We start from the raw sequence: 26,525 nt of genomic DNA on the forward strand, positions 1-26,525 counted from the left end.
AGCTGGGTAAAGAACTCAATTTGCAGAATGTAGTTTTTGAAGGTGACTCTCTACAGGTGGTAAATGCTGTAAAACAAAATGGGAAGGACAATGGGATGCTTTAATATCTTATACATAATGTTCACTCTCTCTTGGCAAACACAACATGAGAGATAAGACATGTAAAGAGGAGTGCAAATCAGGTGGCTCACAAGTTAGCACAACAAGCACTTTACCAAATTTGTGAAATTATTGATCTTGATTTTATCAACCAAGGTATAAGTGCTCAAGTTATGGCTGAAGGACATACCTGAAGTAGTGAATTAGTTGTAGATCAATCTTATGTAAATGTTGTAAGGCATAGTTATGTAGTGGATGCTTCTGATCTTAACGATGTAATGGCTACTGGCCATAATGTAGTTGTTTGAATGAAGTTTGATATTTTATCACAAAAAAAAAAAACAATATTGTTTCAAGGTTTGATCTTAGCGTGCAACAACTTATTATTACACCATGTTCTTGCATGTGATCGCTTGTAGGGACCTTTTGCCGGAAAAAAAAGTAAGCTCCATTTTCATCCTTTTTTTAGCAAGTGGGATTGATTTAAAAAAAAAATCAAATTTCTGATCAAACTTTAAATAAATAAATACGTAAAATAAATCTAAATTAAAGTTGTTTTCGGACTCATATATCTTACAATTAACATGCGCCTAATTGATTTTATTATGAATAATGCTGAATACGGTTTTAGGATGTGCATGTGATGTCCAGTCATTTTGAAAAAGAAAATGAAATTTATTATTAAAAAATAATTTTTTTCATCTGATTTTTAAATTTATTCACTATTTAAAAAAAAAAATACACGAAACTTGCATACAATAAATTTAATTTCTAAAAGAGCAACCCAATTATGGATATCAAAAATAGAATATTAAATGAGAGTTGGTGGTTGATTAAAGAAAAGGTGTACAAATTAGTAATTTACTATATGTATAAGAGAAATGATACTTATAGTCGTGAATGTGCATAGGCCTTGCAATCGTTTTGAAAATAGTGAATAAATATGGGATCTACATAAAAAGAAATTAATTTTTTAATAGTGGACCCCACTCTTTTTCAAAGCGACTGCACGTCATTTGCGCATTCCACGATTGTATGTAGCATTACTCTATGTATAAAGTATTAGGGGCTTATCTTAGTTTCTTTTTCGCGTAAATGTCTAATCAAGTTTGGTTGTTGGTTTAAAGGATGCCTAGATTCTAATAGATGAACATATCAATCCCACCAATCACTCGATCGTGATCTCAGATATGCAATCTTCATGGAGTGAAATCTGTATCTCCTAAACTTTAGCCTAGTGTCGTCTTGTACAGCAGAGCACCTAAACTTTAGCATGGTGTAATCTTGTACATCAGAGCAAATCAATTACTGCCTTTTGTGTAAACATTAGATTTGTATAAATAGGTTTCCTCTTGTAATACAATGTGTGACTTTTTTAATAAAACACAAATGTGTTCAAATATCTTATATGGTATCACGAGACCTCAAACTCTAATGAGTTTGATCCTCTTGCTTCCGCTATGTCTTAGCTGCCTACCTTTGTCACCAACTCCAACATTTCCACTCATCTACCAGAAAATACTATTATTGCCATCAACGCCCATAATCAGCTACCGGCCTACAAGCTGACATCCTCCAACTTTTCTACATGGTGTGCCCAATTTGACACCCTTGTCACTAGGTATGACCATCAAGGTTTTATTAATGGATCTCATCCATGTCCTACACTTGGGACTAACCCAACTGCTGATGCTATTACTGCTCGCAGTCACTAGATCCATCAAGACAAACTCTTGCTCAATGGCATTTTTTCCTCTGTGTCAAAAAGTATTATGCCATTGATTGCTGCCTGTGGCACTTCAAGAGAGGTCTGGCTTAAACTGACCCGTCTCTTGCAAATCGCTCTCGCACGAGAGTCATGCAACTCAAGGATCAACTTACTTCCATGAATTGTGGTTCCAAGAACGTCACTGAATACCTCCAGCAAGTCAAATGCACTGTTGTTGAACTGGCATTGGTGGATTATCTCCTCACAAATGATGATCTCACGCTCTACATCCTCAATGGCTTGGGATCTGAATTTCGTTACATCGCTACTCCAATTCGAACCAGAGAGATTCCCCTCACGTTCAAATAACTCCATGATCTGCTAGTCAATCATGAAACTTATCTCAAATGCCTTGAGACATTGCAGCAAACCACTATTGCAAATGCCAACTACCACCAAGAAAAGGTCCCTCATCTCATCGAGGCAAAGCTCATAGGAGCAACACCTCTCGGGCCAATAAACGTTCTTCCCAATCTCAAAACAGTTCTCAGTCTTCCACCAAACCATCTGTGATCTGTCAATTCTATGTTATACCTGGTCACACGGCTCACCAATGTAAGAAATTATGGAACCCAACCTCTCCCAATGCTAACTATGCTGCTACTTCCACAGAAAAACCATGGGTGGTTGACTCTAGTGCCTCTCATCAATCACCTCTGATATGTCCAAGCTATCCATCCACTCCGAGTATGATGATGCTGACGAGGACATCATTGGGGATGGATCAGGTTTGGCAATTTCTCATGTTTGTATTGTGAACTTTCAGCTTCCTACTCGCACCATTGCTCTAACCAACACTCTTTGCGTACCTGACATTCACAAGAATTTAATCTTAGTTCATGAATTCACCAAGACTAATAATCTTGTTATTAAATTTCACCTCTTCCATTTTTTTGTGAAGGATCCGACAACGGGGGCAACACTAATGCAAGGCAAATGTGATAATGGCATCTACACAATTCTAGCTTCATATTGCAATGTTGGTGCTACAAAAGAAGCCTTCACCACTGAATGTGTCTTCAGATATTTGGCATAACCGATTGGGTCATCCCTCTCGGAAACTTGTTCATCATTTGATAAAAATGTTTCAATTACCAGCAAATAAACATATTGCTCATTCACTATGTTCCTCATGTTCTATCAATAAAAGTCACAAACTTCCTTTCCATTTATCTAGCATTTCCAGTTCCTTGCCTCTTGAGTGAGTTATTTATTTATATAGACAATAAGTATATAATTTTTATATAAGCATCTATTTGATCCTTATTTACTTACTCTTTAGTTTATAATAAATAAGTATATTTACATATTTCAACTCTACTTATTTAGTAGGTTCAAAACTTTTTTTATTGAAGAGTATTTAAAGGTTATAATATAATTTTAATTATTTTAATTGTTATACTTAGTTTCAAATGTTATTATAACATTTTAATTATTATCATTCTTAAAGTATCATTTTAATTGTTATAATAAATTTCAAATGTTATTATATAATTTTAAATGAGTGAGTTATTTATATTTAATAAGTAATTATTAATTATATTTATTGTATGTATATATTATATTTTATATATAGTTAAGTTATATACTTTTTTTATCTTTTTCTTTTAAATCAAGTTTTATACTACAGTTATAATTAGAATAATAATAACTAAATTAGTATGAATATATTATTTATACTTATTAAATATTAGATATTAAGTCTCATATTAAATGTAAATTAAATGTTTTTAATCTTTACTTAAATGAAAATCCTAAATTTATAATTTTCTTGTTAAAGAACAAATTCAAAAAACACAAAAAAAATTATTATATAAAAATTTCACATAAATACCAAAAACTAAACACAATATATTTCTAACCATATAAACATATATTCACATAAATACCAAAAACTAAACATAATATATTTCTAACCATGTAAACATATTCAAACGTCATTCACAAATAATAATCACAATATTTCAAATTCATATCACAACATATTCACAATAACTTACAAACTATACAAACAATAATCACAATATTTCAAGAGTAAGCATAAAATCACAACAACATATTGATAAAGTTTAGAAATATATTTAGCACTCACAATATCATCTTACAAATCAAAATCTTCCAACTTGCCAAAACAATCAATCCTTCAAAAAAATACAACACTAATTAATTAGACATATTATATAACAAAAACACAATAAAATATCATAAAATTCAAAAAAAGACAAGAAAAATATTTTTTTTTACCAAAACTCAACTCTCTCACTCTAAATACCGTATTATCTAACTCACATCACTCTCTCACTCAACCCTCTCTCACTCTAACCCTCTCTCTCTCTCTCTCTCTCTCCTGCAGAAGGCTCGATCGATCTCTCAACGATTCTCTCTCAACTCTCTCTCTCTATTGCTTGCACGGGAGAAGCAGAAATGAGCCGCTTCCTCCTGTGAGCGTATTCATTAAGTTTTAAAATTATTAGTTCAGACGTTCGAACGTAATGAAAAACAAAAATTATTCTCGCCCAGAACGTTCGGACGTTTTCAATAAACGTTCAGACGTACCTTTCTTATGATAAAGCATGAAATCTAGCGGGAAATTGCCCGCGCTTTTATTTTTATGTTTGAACGTATCACAATTTTCCGCTCAAACGTTCGTAGATTTACAGATTAACGTTCGAACATCTAACTTAAACGTTCGAACGTTCATATCATCAAAGAGTTACCATATTTGAGCGGGAAATTTCCCGCACTAATTTCCTAAAGTTTGAATGTTAAGAAATTTGGCGTTCGGACATTCATAATTTTCTAGTGATTTTCATCAACTAACATTCGAACGTACAATATAAACGTCTGAACGTTCAGATCATCACACAGATACCTTAATCGAGCGGGAAATTTCTTGCCCTCTTAGTTTAAACGTTCGAATGTGATAAAATTTACGTTCGCACGTGAAATTGGTGCGTAAATCGAGCAAGACCTTTCCTGCATTTTCCAACTCTACTGTTCGAACGTAAAAAAATTGTACGTTCGAACATGGAAATGAACTCTCATTAACCTCCATTAACGTTCTAACGTTAACTTGAAACTTTCGAACGTACCATTCCTAATATACTATATTATAATATAGTATATATACTACATTTTATATATATATATATAAATATATAGTATGATGGCATAATACTTTAGATGAGAACATAATAATATAGTATATAAACTATACCATATATATAAATTAATAATATATAATTCTTTATTACTTATTAAATTCTGCATTATATACTATATTATAGTATAGTATATATACTACATTTTATATATCTATATATATATATATATAAATGTATAGTATGATAGCGTAATACTTTAGATGAGAACATAATAATATAGTATATAAACTATACCATATATATAAATCAATAATATATAATTCTTTGTTATTTATTAAATTCTGCATTATATACTATATTATAGTATAGTATATATACTACATTTTATATATCTATATATATACTACATTTTATATATATAGACAATAAGTATATAATTTGGACACTTATCTTGATGTCTGAAGATACGTACGACCCACTTCATAGCCACAAATGCAATAAATAAAGGTACACAACTACAATATGATCACCAAGCTAACTAGCTAGTCGGTCCTCTATATATTTATTAATTGTAATGTGCACAATCATGGAAGATGTTTGGACGTCACTTTCAAAACAAAACGGATCGATCCTCCCAAAAAAATGCACCTTGCTATTTACTGATCCAATGGCCAGCCCCGTCTTTGATCTCCTTTTATATGAAAAAAGTATTATACTTTATATATAGTTAAGTTAGTATGAATATATTATATATACTTACTCCATGTTATATATTAAACTTCATATTATCTGTATATTAAATGTTTTTAATCTTTACTTAACATTAAGATCATAAACTTATAATTTTCTTGTTAAACATATTCAATACAAATTCAAAAACAATAATCACAATATTTTAAATCCATATCACAATATATTCACAATGTTTTGGATACTAGATTGTAATAATAAAGCATATCGTTTTGGACTAATAATAAGAGCTTGTGGTTCTAATGTTGATTTCATTAGTTTATAATAGATCATATAATATTAGATATATATTGTACTATATATATAATACAGTATATATATAATATATTATATAGTACATTATATATATAATACACAATATATATACTATAATATACTATATATATTATAGTATAATATTATATATAGTATGCTATATAGAATATTATATACAGTATGGTATATATAACATTATAATATATAAAATAAGCATTTATAATATAATATATTATAGTCAATATTTTGTAAAGTAAATTAACAAACATTCGAACGTAATAATGATTACATTTGAACGTTTCGTGTACCAAAACTGAACGGTGAAACGTCATTTCCAATGTTATCATCGTCATGCAGTTGCACACCGCCACTCCTCCATCATCGCCACCGTCAAACTCCGCCACAACCGTCACTAAAAGGTATGCATTCATCTTTCATTCAAATAACATGTATTTTATTTGATATTTGGCTTGAGTTTTGTTTAAAAAGGGATAGGTGGTGGCCGGATTTTCAACTCCATTTTCCGGCCACCACGCCTTGTCATTGGTAAAATAGTCACCGTAGAAATGTTTCTTGAAGTGTATACTTCATTTCTATGGTGACATTTTGACATTTAGAACCTGTAGAGTAATTTTCGAGATTTCAAGAATGACTGAGTCAACTCAGCCATTCTGTGTCATAACGTTCGAACGTTTCACCAAGATGTTCGAACATACGACGTTTAAACTACATAGCCGTTATGGCTTCTACGTTCGAACGTTCATTGTCTTACATTCAGACGTCATTTTCATAAATTTTACGTCCAAACGTTTAATGGATACATCCAGACGTACTACTTTTTAAACATTATTAAACGACATACGTTCAAATGTGAATATTTTACGTTCGCACGTAAATCACATACGGTCGGACGTTTAATTATAACATCCGAATGTGCTGATTTTCTACTTTATTCATGCTTCGACGTTCGAATGTTCATATTTACTTTCGCAAGTAAAATAACTACGTTCGAATGTATAACATAAACGTTCGAACGTATGTCAGCCAATATTTATTTACTGCTTATGTTCGAACGTCTATGTTTTACGTTCGAACGTAGTTGTTTTACTTGCGAACGTAAAGGATACACGTTCGAATGTAAATTTATTTACATTGTTTTACGTGCGAACGTATGAAATACACGTCCGAACGTTTTATCTTAACGTTCGAACAATAAAAGTTCGAACGTTAATGTAGAGCAGCTTAAAATTAACACAAAAAAATGCATTAATATAAATAATTTTTTTTCCTTTTTTATTTTCAGGATATGACTTATCCTCTGCATACTAAGAAACGAGGGAGGGAATGAGCCATTCAGGACACTGCTCGTATCGGGGCTCATACTGTTATGGTAGAGCGAGAGGTCCTGATTAATGAGTTCGACGAACTCATATGGGAGCAGATGAACCTGAGAGATGTTTTCCTCAGTAGAGGCTGGGGAAATATCTGCACATTGAGGGGGAAGGTATACCCCTCCTCAATGGTTAAGGAATTCTATATGGGGATGTGTGACATGCCTCAGGACGCATCCTCTCACACCGTGACTATATGCGGTGTTTCCATTGAGATATCACCAGATGTCATCGGCGAGCACCTCGGGATTCGTCGAGGAGTTGAGACATTTGGACACAATACACCCCGTACGGATGTAGGCACTTCTACATCATGTACTGGCCGCCCATTTGAGTCGGCATCAGCCAGAGATGCAGACCAGTGAGAGGCCGAGGATACTGGCGTTGAGGCTTGGGATGATGACCTAGACGAGGATTTCTACATCCTCACCGGGAGGGATAGCATGCAGATCGAGCGGAAGAACGCCTTCAACCAGAACTATATACTACATTTCTTCTGCATGTTGCATGCAACAAATGTGAATCATGTGGCAGATAAAACCACATTTAGTCAGGTTTGGCCACAGTTTTTTATACGAGTGGCACGTGGAGATCCCATAGATTTGCCACTACACATCTATGAGAGGATCCGTTATGAGGCGAGCATCGTCTCCACTGATAATCTCTCATACGGTGTCCTAATCAGCTAACTATTACTTGCACGGGAAGTGCTGACCCAGCCAGAGGAGCGGGTCAAAGATCATATGAGCCCCCTCGACATGACCACGCATCAACGTAGCATTGGACAAGCGAAGGGACGTCAGCCACCCCCTGTAGAGGATCTAGTTCCTCCGACGCAGTCTGAGCCAGGTCATGGGGGGAGTAGTAGTCAGCATACGCCGAGTACATCTGCAGGAGATGTGTGGCCTGCTTGGGTTGATGCGGTCATCTCACAGCTGATTGCCCATATCGATCATAAGATCGATCGATCGCTCGAGACTATATCGACGTCTGTTGTCAAGCTCACCCATCGTGTAACTATCATCAACGACAAGGTTGATACCTTGACTGAGGAGGTATGGAGTTCAACTTTCGCGGACAACGTTATCATCTGACTTTTGTTTACTACATTTTATCATATTTTGTATTTTATTTTTAATATTTGTAAAGAAAAATATTATTGAATATTTCTATCGTTTTTTAATTTCAATTCTTAATCTTCTTTAATGTTATATTTTTCAACTTTAATATTAAATCTCTGCATTTCAAATATATATAAAGATAAATATATATTTATATATTACAAATTGTGTATATATAAATATATACAAGTCAATTTTTTAGACTTGTTCACAAATTATGCACAATAAAAATCATATAACTTTTAAATTAGAGTCATATTTAATTTAAATTTACAATGAACGTTTGAACAGGCCTTTTAGTGACAGTTTGGGGACTGTCACAATTTCTCAACCGTCACTAAAGACCAATTGTGTTGTAGTGTCTTATATCCTCCTTTTAAGGTTGAGTTTTTGCTTCTGCCATATGTCTGAGGTGGTCTATCCCCTGCATAGGGCACCATGCTGCCACAATTAATTTGGTAGCTTCCGCTCATCCCCCGATCTTCCCCCTCGGGGCCTTTGATCAGGTGTGGCTCATCAGTCGACATCCCGTCAGGGATAGGTCCTTTTGCTAGGATGTCCTCCCCTTGATTCCCTGTATCAGGTCATTTAATGTAGTTGGGCTTCTTCACAGTCGCTCCAGTCAAGGACACACCTGCCAAGATCATGGACTACGTACACTGACCATAGATCTGGCCATTTAATGCAGCAGGGCTCCCTGCAAGCTTCCCAGGCAAGGACATGTTCATTGGTGTGACGCCCCACATTCCTACGTTGAACTGGATCTCTGACACGACTATCTCGTTGGAACTAAACTATTCTTGTTGGGTCTTCATTGTCTTCCCATTTCTAGATCTGGCTCAAGCGCCTTGAATGGCCTGGTTATTTCAGGGATGATTTGAGAGACTCATTTAAGGATGATTGAGGTCGTGGTGGTGCCCCAAATGGAGGAGTAGATTGAGGAACATGAGGATAGATTGGGTTAGGTGGATAGAATTGAATTTGTTGCTGCATCTATGATCCACCTAAATTCGTGGATGGTTGATTCCACTTCTAGAAAAAATTAGCATGATTCCTCCAATTAGGATTGGATGTCTCTAAAAAATGACTAGCAAACGGCTTCCCAAGATTATTTAGTGAATTTGCTTGCTCGGCATAACACTTTAAATAAGCCTGTGTGGAAGGGCACGTATGCGTTGTATGCATGAGACTAGCACAGAGAAAACATACTCCATCTTGGACTTGATTGAAAAAAATTCATGGTTCTACTTAGAGTTGAACTAGATCTCTAACATGCCTAATCGCCTATCTCGTTGGAATTAAACTATCCATGTTGAGTCTTCATTGTCTTTTCCTTCTTGGGTTGGGCTCGAGGGCCTTAAATGGCTTGGTTATTGCATGGATGCCTTGAGAGACTCCTCTAAGGATGATTGTTGTCATGGTGGTGTCTCAAATGGAGGAGTAGATTGAAGAATATGAGGATAGATTGGGTTAGGTGGACAAATTTGAAATTGTTGTTGCATCTGTAGTCCACCTAAATTCATGGGTGGTTGATTCCACCTCTAGAAAAAATTAGTATGATTCTATCAATTAGGATTGAATGTCTATGAAAAAGGACTAGCAAACGGCTTCCCAAGATTATTTAGTGCATTTGCTTGCTCGGCATAATGCTTTGAACAAGCATGTGTGGAAGGACACGTATGCGCTGTATGCATAAGACTAGCACAGAGAGAACATACTCTATCTCTGACTTGATTGAAAAAAATTCATGGTTCTACTTAGAGTTGAACTGGATCTCTGACATGCCTATCTCGTAGGAATTAAACTATTCCTATTGAGTCTTCATTGTCTTCACCTTCCTGGGTCGGGCTCAAGGGCCTTGAATTGTCTAGTTATTGCATGGATGCCTTAAGGGACTTGGTGATTGTTGTCATGGCGGTGCCCGAAATGAAGGAGTAGATTGAGGAACATGAGGATTTAATTTACTTTAATTTGTTCGACAAAATCAGCTTGCTTATAAGAATTTAATTTACTTGGTTTTTTTTTTTTTTTTTAAGAAGATGACGGAACCCCAATTTTATTGATTGCCCTCACTTTTGGCGGAGGAAAACCGTGGTTACAATCACGACACCTGGGAGGTACAACCATATAGCGTACAAGCCTTAAGAAATATACATAACCTACTTCCGAACAAGCCAAAGAAGGGAACCTGCAAAAAGCCACATACACAAGAACAAAGAGATGCAAATACCGAGATAGAAAAATAGACAAGCAAATAACGCAAAACAAACCTGGCACGAGACTTATGATATCCTCAGGTAGGGCATACCCAATTTGTCCATGCGGAGAAGACCCCTCAACAGGCTAGGCAGCATGTGAATATCAGACCACTCAGAATTCAAACCTTCAGCCTCACATTTAGCTAGAAAGTCAGCCACAACATTGCCTTCACGAAAAATGTGATTCACTGTAAACTCCATGCTATTAAGATGTTCTTGTAAATCCTCCCAAAAGTATTCTAAATACCAAATGGGACACTTATTCTTTACAATCCAATTGACCACCAATTGAGAGTCAGTCTCTATTTGAACACGATAAAATCCAAGCGCGTGACATCTGCAAACACCTTCCAATAAGCTGCTGAGTTCTGCAAAATTATTGGTACCCAAACCCAAGGGAACTGAGTAAGCTAGAAGTAAACTCTCATCCTCATCCCGAATAACACCCCCAGCGCCAGCGGTTCCAGGGTTCCCGAAGCTACTACCATCGGTATTAAGTTTTACCCAGCCCTGAAGGGGCCGGTGCCATTTTACCACCCGGACCCTCTTGGGCTTAGGGAACATGACAGGGATATCCAGTCTATTCAAAATATTCATGTCCTGGGTGGAAAGAGAAATCACTTTCATGATCTGGTCCATGATGCGCCGGAGCCAAAGTTTAATAGCGTGCCATATCGACTCTTTTGAGTGAGCCTTATCTTCATACCAGGCTTTACAGTGCCTCTCCCAAAGTTTCTAGGAAATAATAGAGGGCAGAAGGTCAAAGATGGTTCTAACCTGTGAAGACTTACCCGCACGACAAAACCAAAAATTAATTTGATCCTTCCAAGTGCAGAAAGAGGTCATATGAACCCCTAGGTGAGTGGCCGCTAGACGCCAAATGTGTCTAGCGAAATCCCCCATGCAGAGCACATGGTTCAAGTCCTCAGTATGACCCTTTTGACAGCAATTGCATTTAGAGGCCATTGATACACCCACCATACTACGGTGCTATTTATCCCGATCGCCGCCCCTATCCGGCGAGTGGCTGCCCACCGCCGACACAGAACGTCTCGTCGGGCTCAGGCGACCCCGCCAAGGGTCTTCCGGCACCCTGATCAGCCCCCATCAGCCCGATCGCCGACCCGGTCCAGTGAGTGGCTGCTCACCGCCGACTCAGAAGGATTCGCCGGGCTCAGGTGACTCCGCCAAGGGTCTTCCGGCACGCTAATCGGCCCCACGTCTCAGTCTTCGGGCTATGGCCAGCTACTGGTCAGCACGTTGATCACGTCCATCGACGGAGGAGCTGGGCGCTGTTCGTGGGAGGTGTTCCATGGCGGACGTAGAGACAGTGGTGGCAGGTCGCCGCACCTTTGCTGATGTCTCAGCAGCACCTCAACCATTGCCTAAAGTGGAGGTTGTGCTTAGGCCACCAAAGATTATAAAAGGTGAAATATGTTTTATATTCTCTGCAGAGGAAACAGAGGCCACTGCAAGGCCATTTCGATTCTCCATTATTCTGAAGTTTCTCCGTCAAAGACCCTCACTTGACTCTATAAGGTCTTTCATCCGTAGCCGATGGGGTTTATCATGCTGTGCTGTAGTCTCGGCGATGCAAAGTCCAAAAAATGTGTTCATCAGGATGTTGAAAGAAGATGATTTTAACAAAGCTCTATCCAGAGAGTCCTGTGAGATCAATGGTATCTGCTATAGGCCATTTGCATGGTCTCCAGATTATACAGAGGAATATGAGTCACCATGCGTGCCTGTGTGGATTTTTTTGCCTGGACTCCCCCCTCATTTTTACCATGCTTCGGTATTGAAAATGATAACGACGCCTATTGGAAAGTTCATTCGGATAGACAATCCAACCACATGCGCTACAAGAACTGATGGAGCAAGGATTTGCTTAGAGGTTGATGCCTCCAGAGATCCGATTACTCACTTCTGGCTTGGATGTCCAGGGCTGCCTCACAGTAGGAGACAAGAGGTGGTCTATGAAACATTACCTGCTTACTGCTGCAATTGTCACCAACAGGGCCATAATTCTAAAACTTGCCGTAATGGTAAATACCATACCAAGAAAGGGACTAGGAACCAAGTTTGGGTCAAGAAAGGATCTTTAACAGAATCCAAGACAGAATTAGAAGCTGAGAAAAATCAGATGGAAGAGAATGAAGCAGCAGGGTCTTCAAAAAATGAGAATAATACAGACAAGGAAACAGAGGGCCAACTAGTTCTTCAGGTGAAAGGAGGCGAACAAGAAAAAGTGCAGCATGCCACACACGACCTGCATGAAGTAGAAGAAGAAGAAGAACGTAGAGAGCTTAAAGGGTCGAATAGAGTAAATAACCAGGAGCTTAGTGGAACAACAAGGCCCACTGTAGCTATAGATCAAGGTCAGGACAACACTAGTACTGTGGTCCAGCTGAATGATGATCTACCAGAGAAGTGTCCTGCCCCCTCCACGCAATCAAGAGAAGAGCTAGTTGTTGAGGACACAGGGAAAGTTTTAATTGAGCAAGAGAGCCTGCAAATCGTTAAATCTACCTATCCCCTACCAGACCCACAAGAGGTTAGCACAGAAGCCATTAATCCAGTTGTGAGCAGAGTAACTGATTCGGGTGAAGAATGGGAGAATTCTCTGATAAGCCTAAAGAGGAAATCAAAGAAGAAAAAGGCAAGATCCTTAGCAGTCAGTTTTAATGAGACGTTTATGGTTGCAGATGAAGAGGAAAGAATGGATGAGATACTCTTTTCCCATTCTGACCACGAGAGTGAGAGAGACAAAATTAAGGATGATATGCGCAATGAATACTGTACAGACTTGGAGGGCTCCAACAACCCCAGAAAAAACAGGCCAGAAAAGGGGCTCTACAAGGATGGTAATTCGTCCTTCCAAATTTAAATTATGATCAGCTCTATTATTTTTTGGAATATTAGGGAAGTAGGCACTTCTTATAGGAGGTTGAGGAAAATTATTAAGCAATTTAGTCCTAATATCATAGCTTTAGCTGAGCCCTTTTTGTTAGAAGATAGAATCCCAAATCCCATCATTCTTAGGAAGATTCAGCTGCAATTGTTTTGTCACAAATGAGGTGCATGGTGGTAAAATTTGGTTGATGTGGAATTCATTGGTTTCGATACAGTGGGTGGCAGGGTCTAATCAGTTTATTACTATGAAAGTAGAGGAGAATGGTCATATGTTTCTTCTATCTATTATATATGCGAAGTGCAACCGAAATGATAGAAGAGAGCTTTGGGTGGATTTGGAGAATATGGGGACTGCCAGAATCCCTTGGGTTCTCTACGGGGACTTTAATATTATTAAGAACGATTCAGAAAGAAGAGGTGGCCGTCCTCGTCCTTTTGTAGCCATGGAAGAATTCAACCAGTGTATTCAAACCTGTGGTCTTTTAGAGATGTGTTCCAAAGGTCCGAATGTGACCTGGTGCAATGGTCAAGGAGGACAAGCGCGCAGCTGGGCCAGGTTTGACAGATGTTTTCTTGATACTAACTTTCTTAGTTCTTTTTCTAATGTGTCTTACCAGGTTTTGGCACGCTCTACTTCGGATCACTCTCCGTTGGTTATTCAGATGGGGGAGAATTTATTCAGGTATGGTCCTAGTCCTTTCCGCTTTCAATATATGTGGACTGATCATTTGAAATTCTATAGTTTTGTGGAGGGGGTGTGGAAACGTGAGGGCCTAGCACATGGATTAATCAACCTGTCCTCTAAATTACAAAGGGTTAAGGTGGCTTTAAAAGAGTATAATAAGAGTGTCTTTGGTAAGACTAACATTATAATCACGGGTCTAGAGGCTCGTATTGATAATCTGGAAAGTCGTCTTCAAGTCTCCTTTAATGCCGAGGACGACTCAGACCTATTAGCATCCAAGCTAGAACTATTAACATGGTTGGGTAGAGAGGATATTAGGCTTGCTCATATGGCCAAGAAAAGCTGGCTGAAAGATGAGGACCAGAACTCTAAATTCTTTCATGCTTACTTAAAGGCCAAACTGCATAAAAGAGTTCAGGAAATGAGTATGTCAGATGGTAGGGTCTTACAGTCCCCTCTTGACATTCATAAAGCCGCTGTTGATCATTTTCAGGAATTTCTGGGTCAGAATAGTTCCCATGCTTTTTCGAATTTGAGTGACTTGATCTCTCCCATTATTACTAATGAGGATAACTTGACAATTGGTAGAGATCCTTCCATAGAGGAAGTAAAGGATGCTCTATTCTCTATTCCCATTGATAGTAGCCTAGGTCCAGATGGTTTTGGTTCAGGTTTTTTCAGAGTTTGTTGGGACTTGGTTAAAGATGATCTCCTCTCAGCTATTGTTGAATTTTTCTATAGCCATATGCTCCCAAGAAATTTCACTGCATCTTACATTGTGCTAATTCCGAAGGTGGATAAGCCATCTGGCTTTGATAAATTTCGGCCTATTAGCCTTTGCTCAGTGGTCTATAAGATTTGTTCAAAAATCATTGTGGCTCGTATGACTAGTTTGCTCCCTAAAATGATATCGCAAGAGCAAGGGGCTTTTATTCCCGTAGTATTTTTGAGAATATCAGTTTAACTCAGGAAATGGTCCACTCTATTCATAGGAAATCTATTGGGGGCAATGTTCTGGTTAAGCTTGACATGTCTAAGGCTTATGATCGAGTAGATTGGAATTTTTTATTACATGTTTTGTCTAGTTTTGGGTTCTCTCCTAATGTTTGTGACCTAATTAACTCTTGTATATCCTCACCGTGGTATTCTGTCATGATGAATGGGACCCCCTTGGGTTTCTTTAAGGGAAAACGAGGCCTAAGGCAAAGTGACCCCTTATCACCTTACCTTTTCATTATAATGCAAGAAGTGCTTTCTCGTCTCCTTAAGAATTCCTTTGAAACAGGTAAAATTGGTCAATTTGCTCAAGCTCGTGGGACCCCGATTATCTCTCACCTTATGTATGCAGATGATATAGTTATATTTGCAAATGGTGGAAAAAGAAGCATGAGGGGGTTGATGGAAGTTTTGAACAAATATGAGGAGTGGACTGGTCAAGTGCTCAGTAAAGAGAAGAGTGCTATTTTTTTCTCTAAGAAAATTTCAGCCTCTAGGAAACATGCTCTTCTATGCTCTACTGGGTTTACCGAGGGTTCGTTTCCTTTTAAGTACCTAGGGGTGCCTATTGTGGATGGTAGGCTGAAGGCTTGCGATTTTGACGATTTACTGGGCAAAGTGAATAAGAAGATTGCAGGATGGAAGATAAAGATTCTCTCTGCTGGTGGTAGAACTATTCTGTTGCATCACGTACTATCTAGCATGGCCACCCACCTGCTGGGTGTTTTAGATGTCCCCAAAGTGGTGATACGTAGCCTGAATAAGCTACTAAGCTCTTTCTTTTGGTGTGAATCGGGGGGCAAGAGTAGGAAGAAATGGATCTCCTGGAAGCATATATGTACGCCTACGGATGAAGGTGGTTTGGGTATTAGGGACTTTGGGAATGTTCAGAGAGCCTTACACATGAAACTTGCCTGGAATCTTATTAAGGGTAACTCTCTTTAGGCGGAATTTTTTGGAGGAAAATATGTTAAAAGAAAACACTTATCCCTCCTAGAGCCTACTAAAGGGACCCGCTTTGATTGTTTTTCTTCAGTTTGAGTTGTATTGTGTCTATATTGTTTTCGTTGACTAGTTGCTACTGCTGTAAGGATGGTATTCCTCCCCTTTCGTTGACTTGTTGCTACTGCTGTAAGGATGCTGGAGTAAAAAGAATTTCTTAAGTCTTGAAATCTGTTGGTCTTGGGTGGGAGCTTTGTGATTCTATCTCGGAGGGTGTCGCATGTATCATGAAGGAGAGAAGAAAGAAAAACTTCAAAATGGGAAGATCATGTATGATCGGGTAGGAGCTTGGAGTTTATCTCTAAGGCCTTGTCTGGGTAACAATGTAACACCCGGACCCAAAATTTGTATAGATGGACTGTGATTTTTTTTAATTTATTTGGAGATCTATGCCGTTTATTTATTTATTTTATTATTATTATTATTATTTTTATTCTCCCCGCTTGTTTTATTTTTTATTTTTTATTTTTTTTTCGTTTCCTTCTCTTTCCGTTTATATTATTTTTCGCACGGCTTATATTTTATTTTTCCGTCGCACAGCATGCATACACACATGCATTCGTTCACGGCATGCATGCACACACGTCTCTCTCGACTCTCTAGGGTTTCACCTCACATATATATAGATGATTATGTTTTTCCCAAGCACTGAGATTTTACCCAACACTGCCGCCGCTAGAAACTCCTCCCCGCGCAAACAGCAATCCGTAGCCCTCGACGCAGCAACCGTTCACGTCAACCCTGCATCCGTAGCCAACCACTAGTGTGCATGACGAAGACCTAGAATAGCCGCTTCCTGTGTTTTTTTCTCTCCCTCTCCTCTCGATTTTCCACAGTTTTCTCTGCACCTTTTAGCCATCCCCGTTGCCGTCCGACACCCTCACGGAAGCCCAAACGTGTTCGTCACCACTGCTGCCCGGTTCGTCCTCCCCCAACCTCCATCTCCATGTAAAATCGACGCCCAGAAAAAACCTCGGAAAACGCTTTCGACAGCCACGGGAATCAGCAATCCATGCTTTTACCGAATTAAAATCCTCTGTTTCTCCTCTCAAAAACAGAGCATCACCTCTAACACGGTTAGCCACCACCGTACGTCGGGAAAACTATCGGACCAGCCACAGAATCCGCCGGTTGTCACTTTTCCGTCAGCCTCGAGCCGCCTCAGTTCCGCCTTGTCCCTCGCGGTGAGTACCTCCCTCGGTTACTCCTTCCTTTCTCTCCGCCCTCTCTCGCTCACTTTTCCCTCTCCTTCTCTAGTGCCCAGCGCTGCTCGACAGAAACTTCGCCTCGCTCTTGCTCTTCTGCCGCGCCACCGCAGTCCCTCCAGTCAGCCCCGTCGCGCCTCACCCTCGACGCGTGCCTCGGTTTCCCTTGGTAGTTTCCGTCGTGCATGTGTTTCAGTACGTAGGTTCTGTTTTGGTTACTTTTCAAGGAATTAATTGAATTACCGTAATGCCCTTCACTGCATGTTTTATTAATGGGCTTTTATATTTTATTATGTATTAGTTCACTATTATTTAGTTATGATTACAGAAAATAATTTTATTATGTTATTAAGTAAAGATTTATGTTAAGAGTAAATAATTTTGGAGTAATGTTGTTTTTACATTTTAGATATGTTTTAGTCTATTTAATAATAGTTATGGTTTACTTTAAAATATTTTGGGATAATTATTTTATCTAGTATTGAACTTTATAAGTTGTTTTCATTAATAAATAAGTTAGATTTTTTTTAAATGTTTTTAGTCAAAGTTATCAATTGGACAGTGGCGATTTTAGAAAAAGATGATAAATTTTAAGGTTATGAAATTTTAGGTTTTGAGGAATTAAGTAGGTTATTTTAGAAATTTAGGATTAAATATCGAAATAAGTGGTTGATTGGAAATTTACGGGAATTACTTGATTATTTGATAGGTGACGATTGTTAATTGTTCGACATTTTGAAAAAAATTCTGAAAAGCTAAGAAGTCCAGGTAAGCGGGGTTCCTATGCTAGACTTTGCATTAAATAAAATGAACTGAGGTCCTTTTCGGAAAATGTGCATGTTCTGCTATGAAAAGAAATTTGAAAACAACCTCAGATATTTGTTCTGCATTACTCATGAGATTCTGTTTAAGAATAACGTATTTTCTGTCATGACTGGTGTAGACATGAGCCTATTTTTGACATTTTGTTTCTGAACTTTGAAAATGAGAGCGAATATGAAATTTGTGCATAAATTATGTTGTGATATGATTTTGTCCTGTTCCGAAAATTTTTGTTCAGTACACTGTTTGGAAAAGACGTGATTTCTCAAAACCTTTGGCATGACTCTCTGATTCTAAATTTGATTATGTTTCTGTTCTATTCAGTTACGGCCCTGCCACGGGTGATAATAGTGGCATACGGCCCAACCACGGGTAATAATAGTGGATACGGCCCAACCACGGGTTATAATAGTGGATACGGCCCAACCACGGGTTATAATAGTGGATACGGCCCAACCACGGGTAATAATAGTGGATACGGCCCTGCCACGGGTTATAGTAGTGGTCTCTGTTTTGAGTGCACACCTTGGTGACAGAGTGTTTTATGTTCTGCTTGGCTATCCGCAGATGCACAACCCTACCACGGGGGTTATACATGGCCTCTGTTCTGATATGATGTTTTGATGATGACGATGATCATTTATGCTATGCCAAAGAATATTTTGAATGAAATTATTTCTAAATCTTCGCTCTGATATTTTGATAACATGTTCTGCTTCCGCACTCTGAAAATGAAAATGTTTTGTTCTGCATTCTGATTTCTGTAAATGCTCATGTTTATACACTGGTATATGTTCTCTGCTTACTGAGTTGTTGATAACTCACCCCTTATCTCCATATATTTTTCAGATAATTTTGATGGTTCAGCTGGGGAGCAAGAGTAGAAAGTTTAGCAACGTGTGATGATTGTAGTGGAATAAGTGTCTGAGGGAACAAATGCTTATTTGAGAGTCGTAGTTAGTAAGCTGATTTATTTTTCGGGTATTTGATTTGATGAGTTGAGGATGTGTTCGACTTTTCGGAGAATTTCTAATTTAAGTTATTGGGGATTTCTTTATTGTCGCCATGGAGGAACTTAGATTTTTGGTTTGATTAAGTGTATTAATATTTTATGGGATTTTTCTGGAGTTTATAGTTGTGTTATTTAAGTTAATTTTAAGTATTAAGAGCTAACTCTCCGGACCTCTGGGAACGGGACGTTACAAACAAAGTTTCTCAAATTATTCTCAAGGTATTTTGAAGTATTTTATGGTGTTTTTAGGATTTTTCAGATATTTATTTTTTCAATCATCATATAAACGTAAAATAATTTTTAACTTTTTCATCTAATCATTACTTAAAAATTATTTAAACACAAAATCTAATACAATTTTTTCAAATAAAATATAAAAACAATTCAACTTTTTTAAATTTAAAATAAAAATAATATTCAAATAATTTTTTAAATTTACAATATTTTTATTCAACTTTTTATATTTTCTTTTCAAAATCCATTCAAATATTTTTATAATTATTTATAGATATTTTAAAATATTCAAATGCGACTTTGCATTAACATGTAGTGGTAAAGTAAGAAATCAACGTGTCTACCTAGAAATAAATGTGTCTACCTAATTTGCAGACCCTACTTTGAATGGTGGACGTCAAAAGAAGGGTATGAGTGGCTATGGAGAAAAGAACATCATCTCATGTAAGTACATAGTACTGACTTGTGACTCTTATCTCAACTACATTTGGTCAATATCGCTGATCTGATGTTCACCATGATCACTTTGTTCCAATCCATTGATAAATTTCTTTGCTATTATTTCTGATCTGTTGTCTGGAGAAGGAATACGAGGTAAAAACTTCAGAAACCTTTTTTGGTCTTCCATTGGATGTTTCTTCAACATGTTTTCTGTCTCAATTTGCTGATGCTTTTTTTTATTCTATAGAATAATTCTTTGATTTGCAAATATATTGGTTTCACGATCCTTTATTCTCTTGCTTTAGTCATTGGATGCAGAGTTGTTTTTCGACATCTCAAATCAAAGAAAAAAATTAAGAACAAGAGGTCAATTGACACAACCGGCCAATCATTTACAATTATTCATATCTTTTTGTCTCAATTTACAATTGAGTTGTTTTTTTCTCTCTCTATATTATGTTTTTTTTTATCTGTAAATGGGCAGTAGGAGGCAAATTATGTCTAGTTAGCGTTTTCCATTGCTATTGTTTTCGGAATATTTTTATTCTTACATTTCAATTTGTTTGCGAACTTATCTTTCTCCATCTCATTTCACATTTCATGTAGTTACCAAAAAAAGCAAAACTGAGAAAAGAAAATAAAAAATTGCAAAAGCAGAGAACGAACGAAAGAAAGAAGAAAAAGTAATGGAGATTGTGGTATCAATTGTTGGAAAAATTGGAGAATACATTGTTCCTCCTTTCGGAGAACATGTTGGCTATCTAATTTCCTACAAGAGGAACATCGCGAAAGTAAAAGAGCATTATCAGAAGCTGCTTTTAAAGAGGGAAGCCGTGCAACAATCCGTTAAAGGAGCCAATTGGAATCAAGAAGTAATCGCACGTGAAGTTCAGACATGGCAAACAAATGTGGACATAAGAATTGAAGGGCTTCGGAAATTCCTTGAAGAAGATGTTAAAGCAAATACGATGTGCTTGAATGGGTGGTGCCCAGACTTGAAGTTTCGTTACTCCTTAGGAAAGAAATCTCAAAAGAATACTGAAGCCATAGAGGAGCTATTACAAGAAGGTGAAAAATATGATCGGGTGTTCATCCGTGCTCCTCCGTTGGAAGTAGGATCAACATCCAATGGACGCTTTAAGAATTTCGAGTCAAGAAAGACAAAGATTAATCAAGTTTTGGAGGCTCTAAGGGATGACAAGATGGACATGATTGCGATATGTGGTATGGGAGGCATCGGGAAGACAGAAATGGCCAAAGAGATAGCCAAAAGAGTAAAAGGTGATAATTTATTTGATAAAGTTGCAATTGCAGTGGTGTCTCAAAATCCAAACCTGAAGGAGATTCAAGCCGCAATTGCCGAGTGCCTAGGCCCGAAACTTAATGAAGAGTCTTTATCAGGAAGAGCAGCTCGACTACATTCAACACTAGTGAAGAGTACGAAGGTCCTTATAATACTGGATGATGTTTGGGAACCACTTGATCTCGAGGCTATTGGAATTAGTCATGGAGATAAAGATAATAGTTGCAAAATCTTGCTTACCTCAAGAAATGAAGAAACTTGCAATCAAATGAATACTCAGAAGATTTTTCCAATCAAACTCTTGTCTAAAGAAGAAGCATGGAATTTTTTTAGAGAGATGGCAGGTGATTCATGTATTGGTAGCTCCAGTCTACGACTAAAAGCCAAAATGGTTGAAGAGGAATGTGGACGTTTACCTATTGCTATTGCAACTGTTGGAAGTGCTATGAAAGACAATAGCAAGGAAAATGAGTGGGATGCCGCACTTGAGCAGCTTAAAAAGTCTATTCCACAATATATCCCTGGTCTACATCCAAAGGTCTATGCCAGCATAGAGTTCAGTTACATTCATTTAAAAAGTAAAGATGTCAAGTCGTGCTTTCTTATGTGTTGTTTGTTTCCAGAAGATTATGATATACCTATTGATGATTTAGTAAGATACGGCGTTGGGCGAAGGTTGTTTGCTGACATTGATACAATAGCAGAAGCAAGGCGAAGAGTCCATGCAATTGTTCATAATCTTAAAAGATCAAATCTATTGCTAGATAGTAGGCAAAAAGCATTCATTAAAATGCATGATGTTGTAAGAGATGTTGCCATATCAATTGCATCCAGAGATGAAAATGGTTTTATGGTCAGATGTGATGTTGGACTTGAAGAATGGCCACAGAAGGATACATATGAAGGCTTTGCCGCAATTTCTCTTATGCTTGGAAAAACAACAAAACATCCCAAAGGGTTGAAGTGTCCTAGACTTCAGCTTTTGCAACTGTCATCTTCCATTTGTCCACTCCCACCTAATATGTTTGACGGAATGAAGGAAATAAGAGTGTTGTCTTTAGAAAGAATGTCTTTGGAACGATTGCCACCATCAATTCAGGTCCTTAAGAACCTTCGAATGTTGAAGTTGGAGTATTGTTCTGACAAATTAAAAAATGTGTCGGTAATTGGAGCGCTTGAGAAACTAGAAATGTTGAGCTTTTGTGGTTCTGAGATCAAAGAGGTTCCGAAGGAAATAGGAAATCTTAGACAGCTGAAGTTGCTAGATCTATCGAGATGCTATTATCTTGAGCGAATTGCAGCTGGTGTCCTATCTTGTTTATCTCGACTGGAAGAATTGTACGCGTATGAATTTGATAAATGGAAATCTACAGGAGAGAATGGAGGAGGAATAGATAATGCAAGCTTTGCCGAAATAATCCCGTATTCCCATCAAATGATGGCTTTAGAAATTTCTCTGCCAAGTATAAAGTTGTTGCCACAAGACTTGCACTTCAAAAACCAAAAGATGAAATTTAGGATAAGAATTGCACCAAGATTTCAATGGCTAAAACTTGATTCAACTTCAGTGTAACACCCCGTATTTTAGTGTATTTTTTTTTATTTAAAGATTATCTGTTATTAATTTAAAATTTATTCTCTTATTTTAAAATTGTTGGATTTTTAGTTGTGTTATTTTTATGATTTTAATTTTGTGAAAATTATTTTTGAAGTTCTTTCTCTAAATTAATTATTTTTATGCGTTTAAATTTCTTCTCAAATTAAATTAACTTGTTGTGGGGTTTAATTATTTATTTTCATTTTAATCATTACGTTTGAATTATTTTATTTTACTTGTTGTTTTAAAATCGTTTCCGTTGGATTTTTTTTTTGTGACCCAAGATTTAAGGATTGGACCTTATTTCTTTCTCTACATTTTCTCTTTCCTCTTTTCTTTTTCTTCTTTTCTTTTTTTTTTTTCCTTTCTTTCTTTTTCTTTTTCTCCCCCCTGCTTCCCGCGCGGACGTCTATCTCTCTCTCTCTCTCACGCCGTGCAACCGTTCCTCACCCAGCCCGCCGCCGTCGCACCGTCGTGTGCGACACCGCCCACCCCATCGTGCTCCCCACCGGCCAGCGACCTCCCTCTCCGATTTCCAGCCCCAGCCGCGCCGCCGTTAGCCTCCACGCACCACACGAAGTCGCGGCATTCCTTGCTCCGCCGTCGCGCCACCTCCGGCCACCATCTCTTCAGCACATCATCCTCGACCTCCCAGCTACCCAATGGACCCAACCCCGGCTCCGATCCGTCACCGGTGAAGCCCGACCAAGTCCATTTCTGATTTGTGCATTTTTGGCCTAAAACACCCCTTGCGCCGCCACCCACGGCAAACCACCACTACCATTGGCTTCACCGACCTCTCTAGGACCTACCCTATCAATTTTGGGTCTTGGTTTGTCCCCGTTGAAAATTGGGTTTTTGAGACCCACGGCCACAGAGTATTTTACACTGTTACGTTGCTGAGTCGCCACTTCTTGCAGTTTCGTGATCCTTCGAAAATCATTATATAGCAATGTAAGTATTTTTTTCAAAGAATTCTCGTGAATTTAATGTATTTTTGCACTAGCACATTACACTGTATTTAATTGCTGATTGGTTTTGCCGGACTGAGTCCGAGGAGTAACGGGGTTGATTGGATTGGGTGATGGAGTTGTTAGTATGATTGGTTTAGACTATGAGATTTGTTGGCTGTTCGGGTTTAAATATTGGTGTTTTGTGTATGACGTGGGTTGTGGTGGATATTGGTGATTTTATGAAGTAATGATATACTTTGGGATTATGAGGATTTTTTAAGTTTTGAGAAATTAAGATAGATTATTTTAGAAGCTTAGGCTTAAATATGGAAATCCGTAATTGGTTGAAAATTTACGGAAATTGTGTGATTATTTTTTTTATAGGTGACGATTATTAGTCGACTCAACATTTTTTTGAAGAAATTTCTGAAAAGCTAAGAAGTCTAGGTAAGCAGGGTTCATATACTAGTTTTGCATAAAAGAAATAAAATGAGGTTGACTTTGAAAATAAACGTGTTTGTTTTTTAAAAGAAATGAGCTGAAAACAAACTCAGATGTTTATTCTGCATATGCATAAATTCAATATAAGAGAAAGTGTTTTCTGTCATGACTGGTGTAGACATGAGCTAGTTTTGTGCACTTTGTTTCTGAACTATGTAAAAGAGCGAATAAGGAATTAAAAGTTTTGTTATGAACAAATGAGAATATTTTGTTTATGTTTATCTCGAACATGTGAAATGATCTGAAGCCTTTCAGTATTTTGTTTTGATATGATGTGTCATCTGAAAACCTTGGCATGAAGTTCTGATTCTGTATATGTTTGTAATCGGATTTTCGATGAAATCCGTTCTGTTTCTGTTAAGGCCCAGCCACGGGTATAATGGTGGTTTATAACTCTACCACGGGGGTGAAACATGGTATACGGCCCAGCCACGGGTATAATGGTGGTTTATAACCCTACTACGGGGGTGAAACATGGAAAATGGCCCAGCCACGGGTATAATGGTGGTTTATAACCCTACCACGGGGGTTAAACATGGAATATGGCCCAGCCACGGGTATAATGGTGGTTTATAACCCTACCACGGGGATTAAACATGGTATTGTCCCGATGTGATATTAAATGAAGATAATATTATAATGTTTCAGTTTAGAAATGCCAACGGATTCTATTTTTGGAATAAGTTTATTTTTCTGAAAATTTCGCTCTAATGATTTTGTACAAGTTTTGTTTCTGCATTCTGAAAGTAAATGTTTTGTTCGGCTTATCAAATGTTATAAATGCTCATGTTTACATGCTAGTATATGCTCTCTGCTTACTGAGTTGTTGATAACTCACCCCGTTAATCTTCATAATATTTCAGATGACATCGATGGCTCAGCTGAAGATCAATATTAGAGTCTATGAAGAAGATTAGCATTGATTTGTTGTTGGGTATCTCATGATATTAGTGTTGGTGTTGGAGGTTAATTATCTTTCTTAAGTTTGCTTCAATGGATTTAGATGGTTTATGGATACTTATGTTAATGTTATATTATTTCTAGTTGTTATTTGAGACATGAAGAAGAGTTGATTTTATTTGGGTTGTTGGATTGAATATTGGATAGATGAGTTTATTTGATTTATTTAATTGAAGTATATACGTTCGATTTGAGGTTTGGAAAAATGGATAAATTCTTGAATTTGGAAGTACTCTAGCCTTGTTAGAGTTGATTATCAGGTTTTATGAGTTAACTATCCGGACCCTCGGGGTCGGGGTGTTACATTCAGAAGACGAATTGGTGCTCCATGGTGACGCCAGAGATATTGTGGAAAAGCAGGCGAATATTGGATAAATCTCAAGTTTTGATATTGAATAATATCAAAAACTCAAAAAATATTTTGCATGATTTAGACCGAAAAGGTTTTCCATACTTGAAGGATCTTCTAGTTGCTCGATGTGATGATTTAGGCTGTGTTTGGGTAACAGAGATACCTCAACACTTTTCAAGTATTTTCGTACTTTTGAAAATACTTCACATGCCAAACAACTTAAAATACTCTTAATGGGACCCACAAACTCACTTCAATCTCTACTCATAACTATTCACAAACATTCTATAATACTTATCACTATTATATATAAATAAAAAATAAAATCACTATAATATATAAATAAAAAATAAAATCACTATAATATATAAATAAAAAATATTTATCACTATTATATATAAATAAAAAATAAAATCACTATAATATTTATTACTCTTAAATATAAATAAAAAAATCATTATAATATATATATAATAAAAAATCACTATAATATATAAATAAAAAATAAAATCACTATAATATATAAATAAAAAATATTTATCACTATTATATATAAATAAAAAATAAAATCACTATAATATATAAATAAAAAATAAAATCACTATAATATATAAATAAAAAATATTTATAGCTATTATATATAAATAAAAAATAAAATCGCTATAATATATAAATAAAAAATAAAATCATTATAATATATAAATAAAAAATAAAATCATTATAATATACAAATAAAAAATAAAATCACTATAATATATAAATAAAAAATAAAATCACTATAATATTTATCACTATTAAATATA

General features: G+C 36.9%; 2 protein-coding genes across 3 annotated transcripts; both read left to right on the top strand.

Annotated features, from left to right (window-relative positions):
• The first annotated feature begins 14,003 nt into the window (after window positions 1–14,003).
• Window positions 14,004–15,308, top strand: LOC108990081. Its single transcript, XM_018963927.1, has one exon. It carries the CDS (start codon window positions 14,004–14,006, stop codon window positions 15,306–15,308), a length of 1,305 nt encoding a protein of 434 aa, XP_018819472.1.
• Window positions 15,309–20,047: 4,739 nt separating this feature from the next.
• Window positions 20,048–25,323, top strand: LOC108990051 (disease resistance protein At4g27190-like). Of its 2 annotated transcripts, none has more exons than XR_004798266.1 (2): window positions 20,048–20,209; window positions 25,274–25,323. XR_004798266.1 is itself a non-coding variant. In XM_018963898.2 (2 exons), exon 2 carries the CDS (start codon window positions 20,743–20,745, stop codon window positions 22,930–22,932), a length of 2,190 nt encoding a protein of 729 aa, XP_018819443.1. In that variant the 5' UTR covers window positions 20,048–20,209; window positions 20,663–20,742; the 3' UTR covers window positions 22,933–22,955. The 2 variants fall into 2 exon arrangements, 1 of the variants encoding a protein (XP_018819443.1); XM_018963898.2 differs by lacking the exon at window positions 25,274–25,323 and adding an exon at window positions 20,663–22,955.
• Window positions 25,324–26,525: the final 1,202 nt, after the last annotated feature.

This window comes from Juglans regia, chromosome 14, assembly GCF_001411555.2.
Source record: "Juglans regia cultivar Chandler chromosome 14, Walnut 2.0, whole genome shotgun sequence".
Taxonomy (NCBI): domain Eukaryota; kingdom Viridiplantae; phylum Streptophyta; class Magnoliopsida; order Fagales; family Juglandaceae; genus Juglans; species Juglans regia.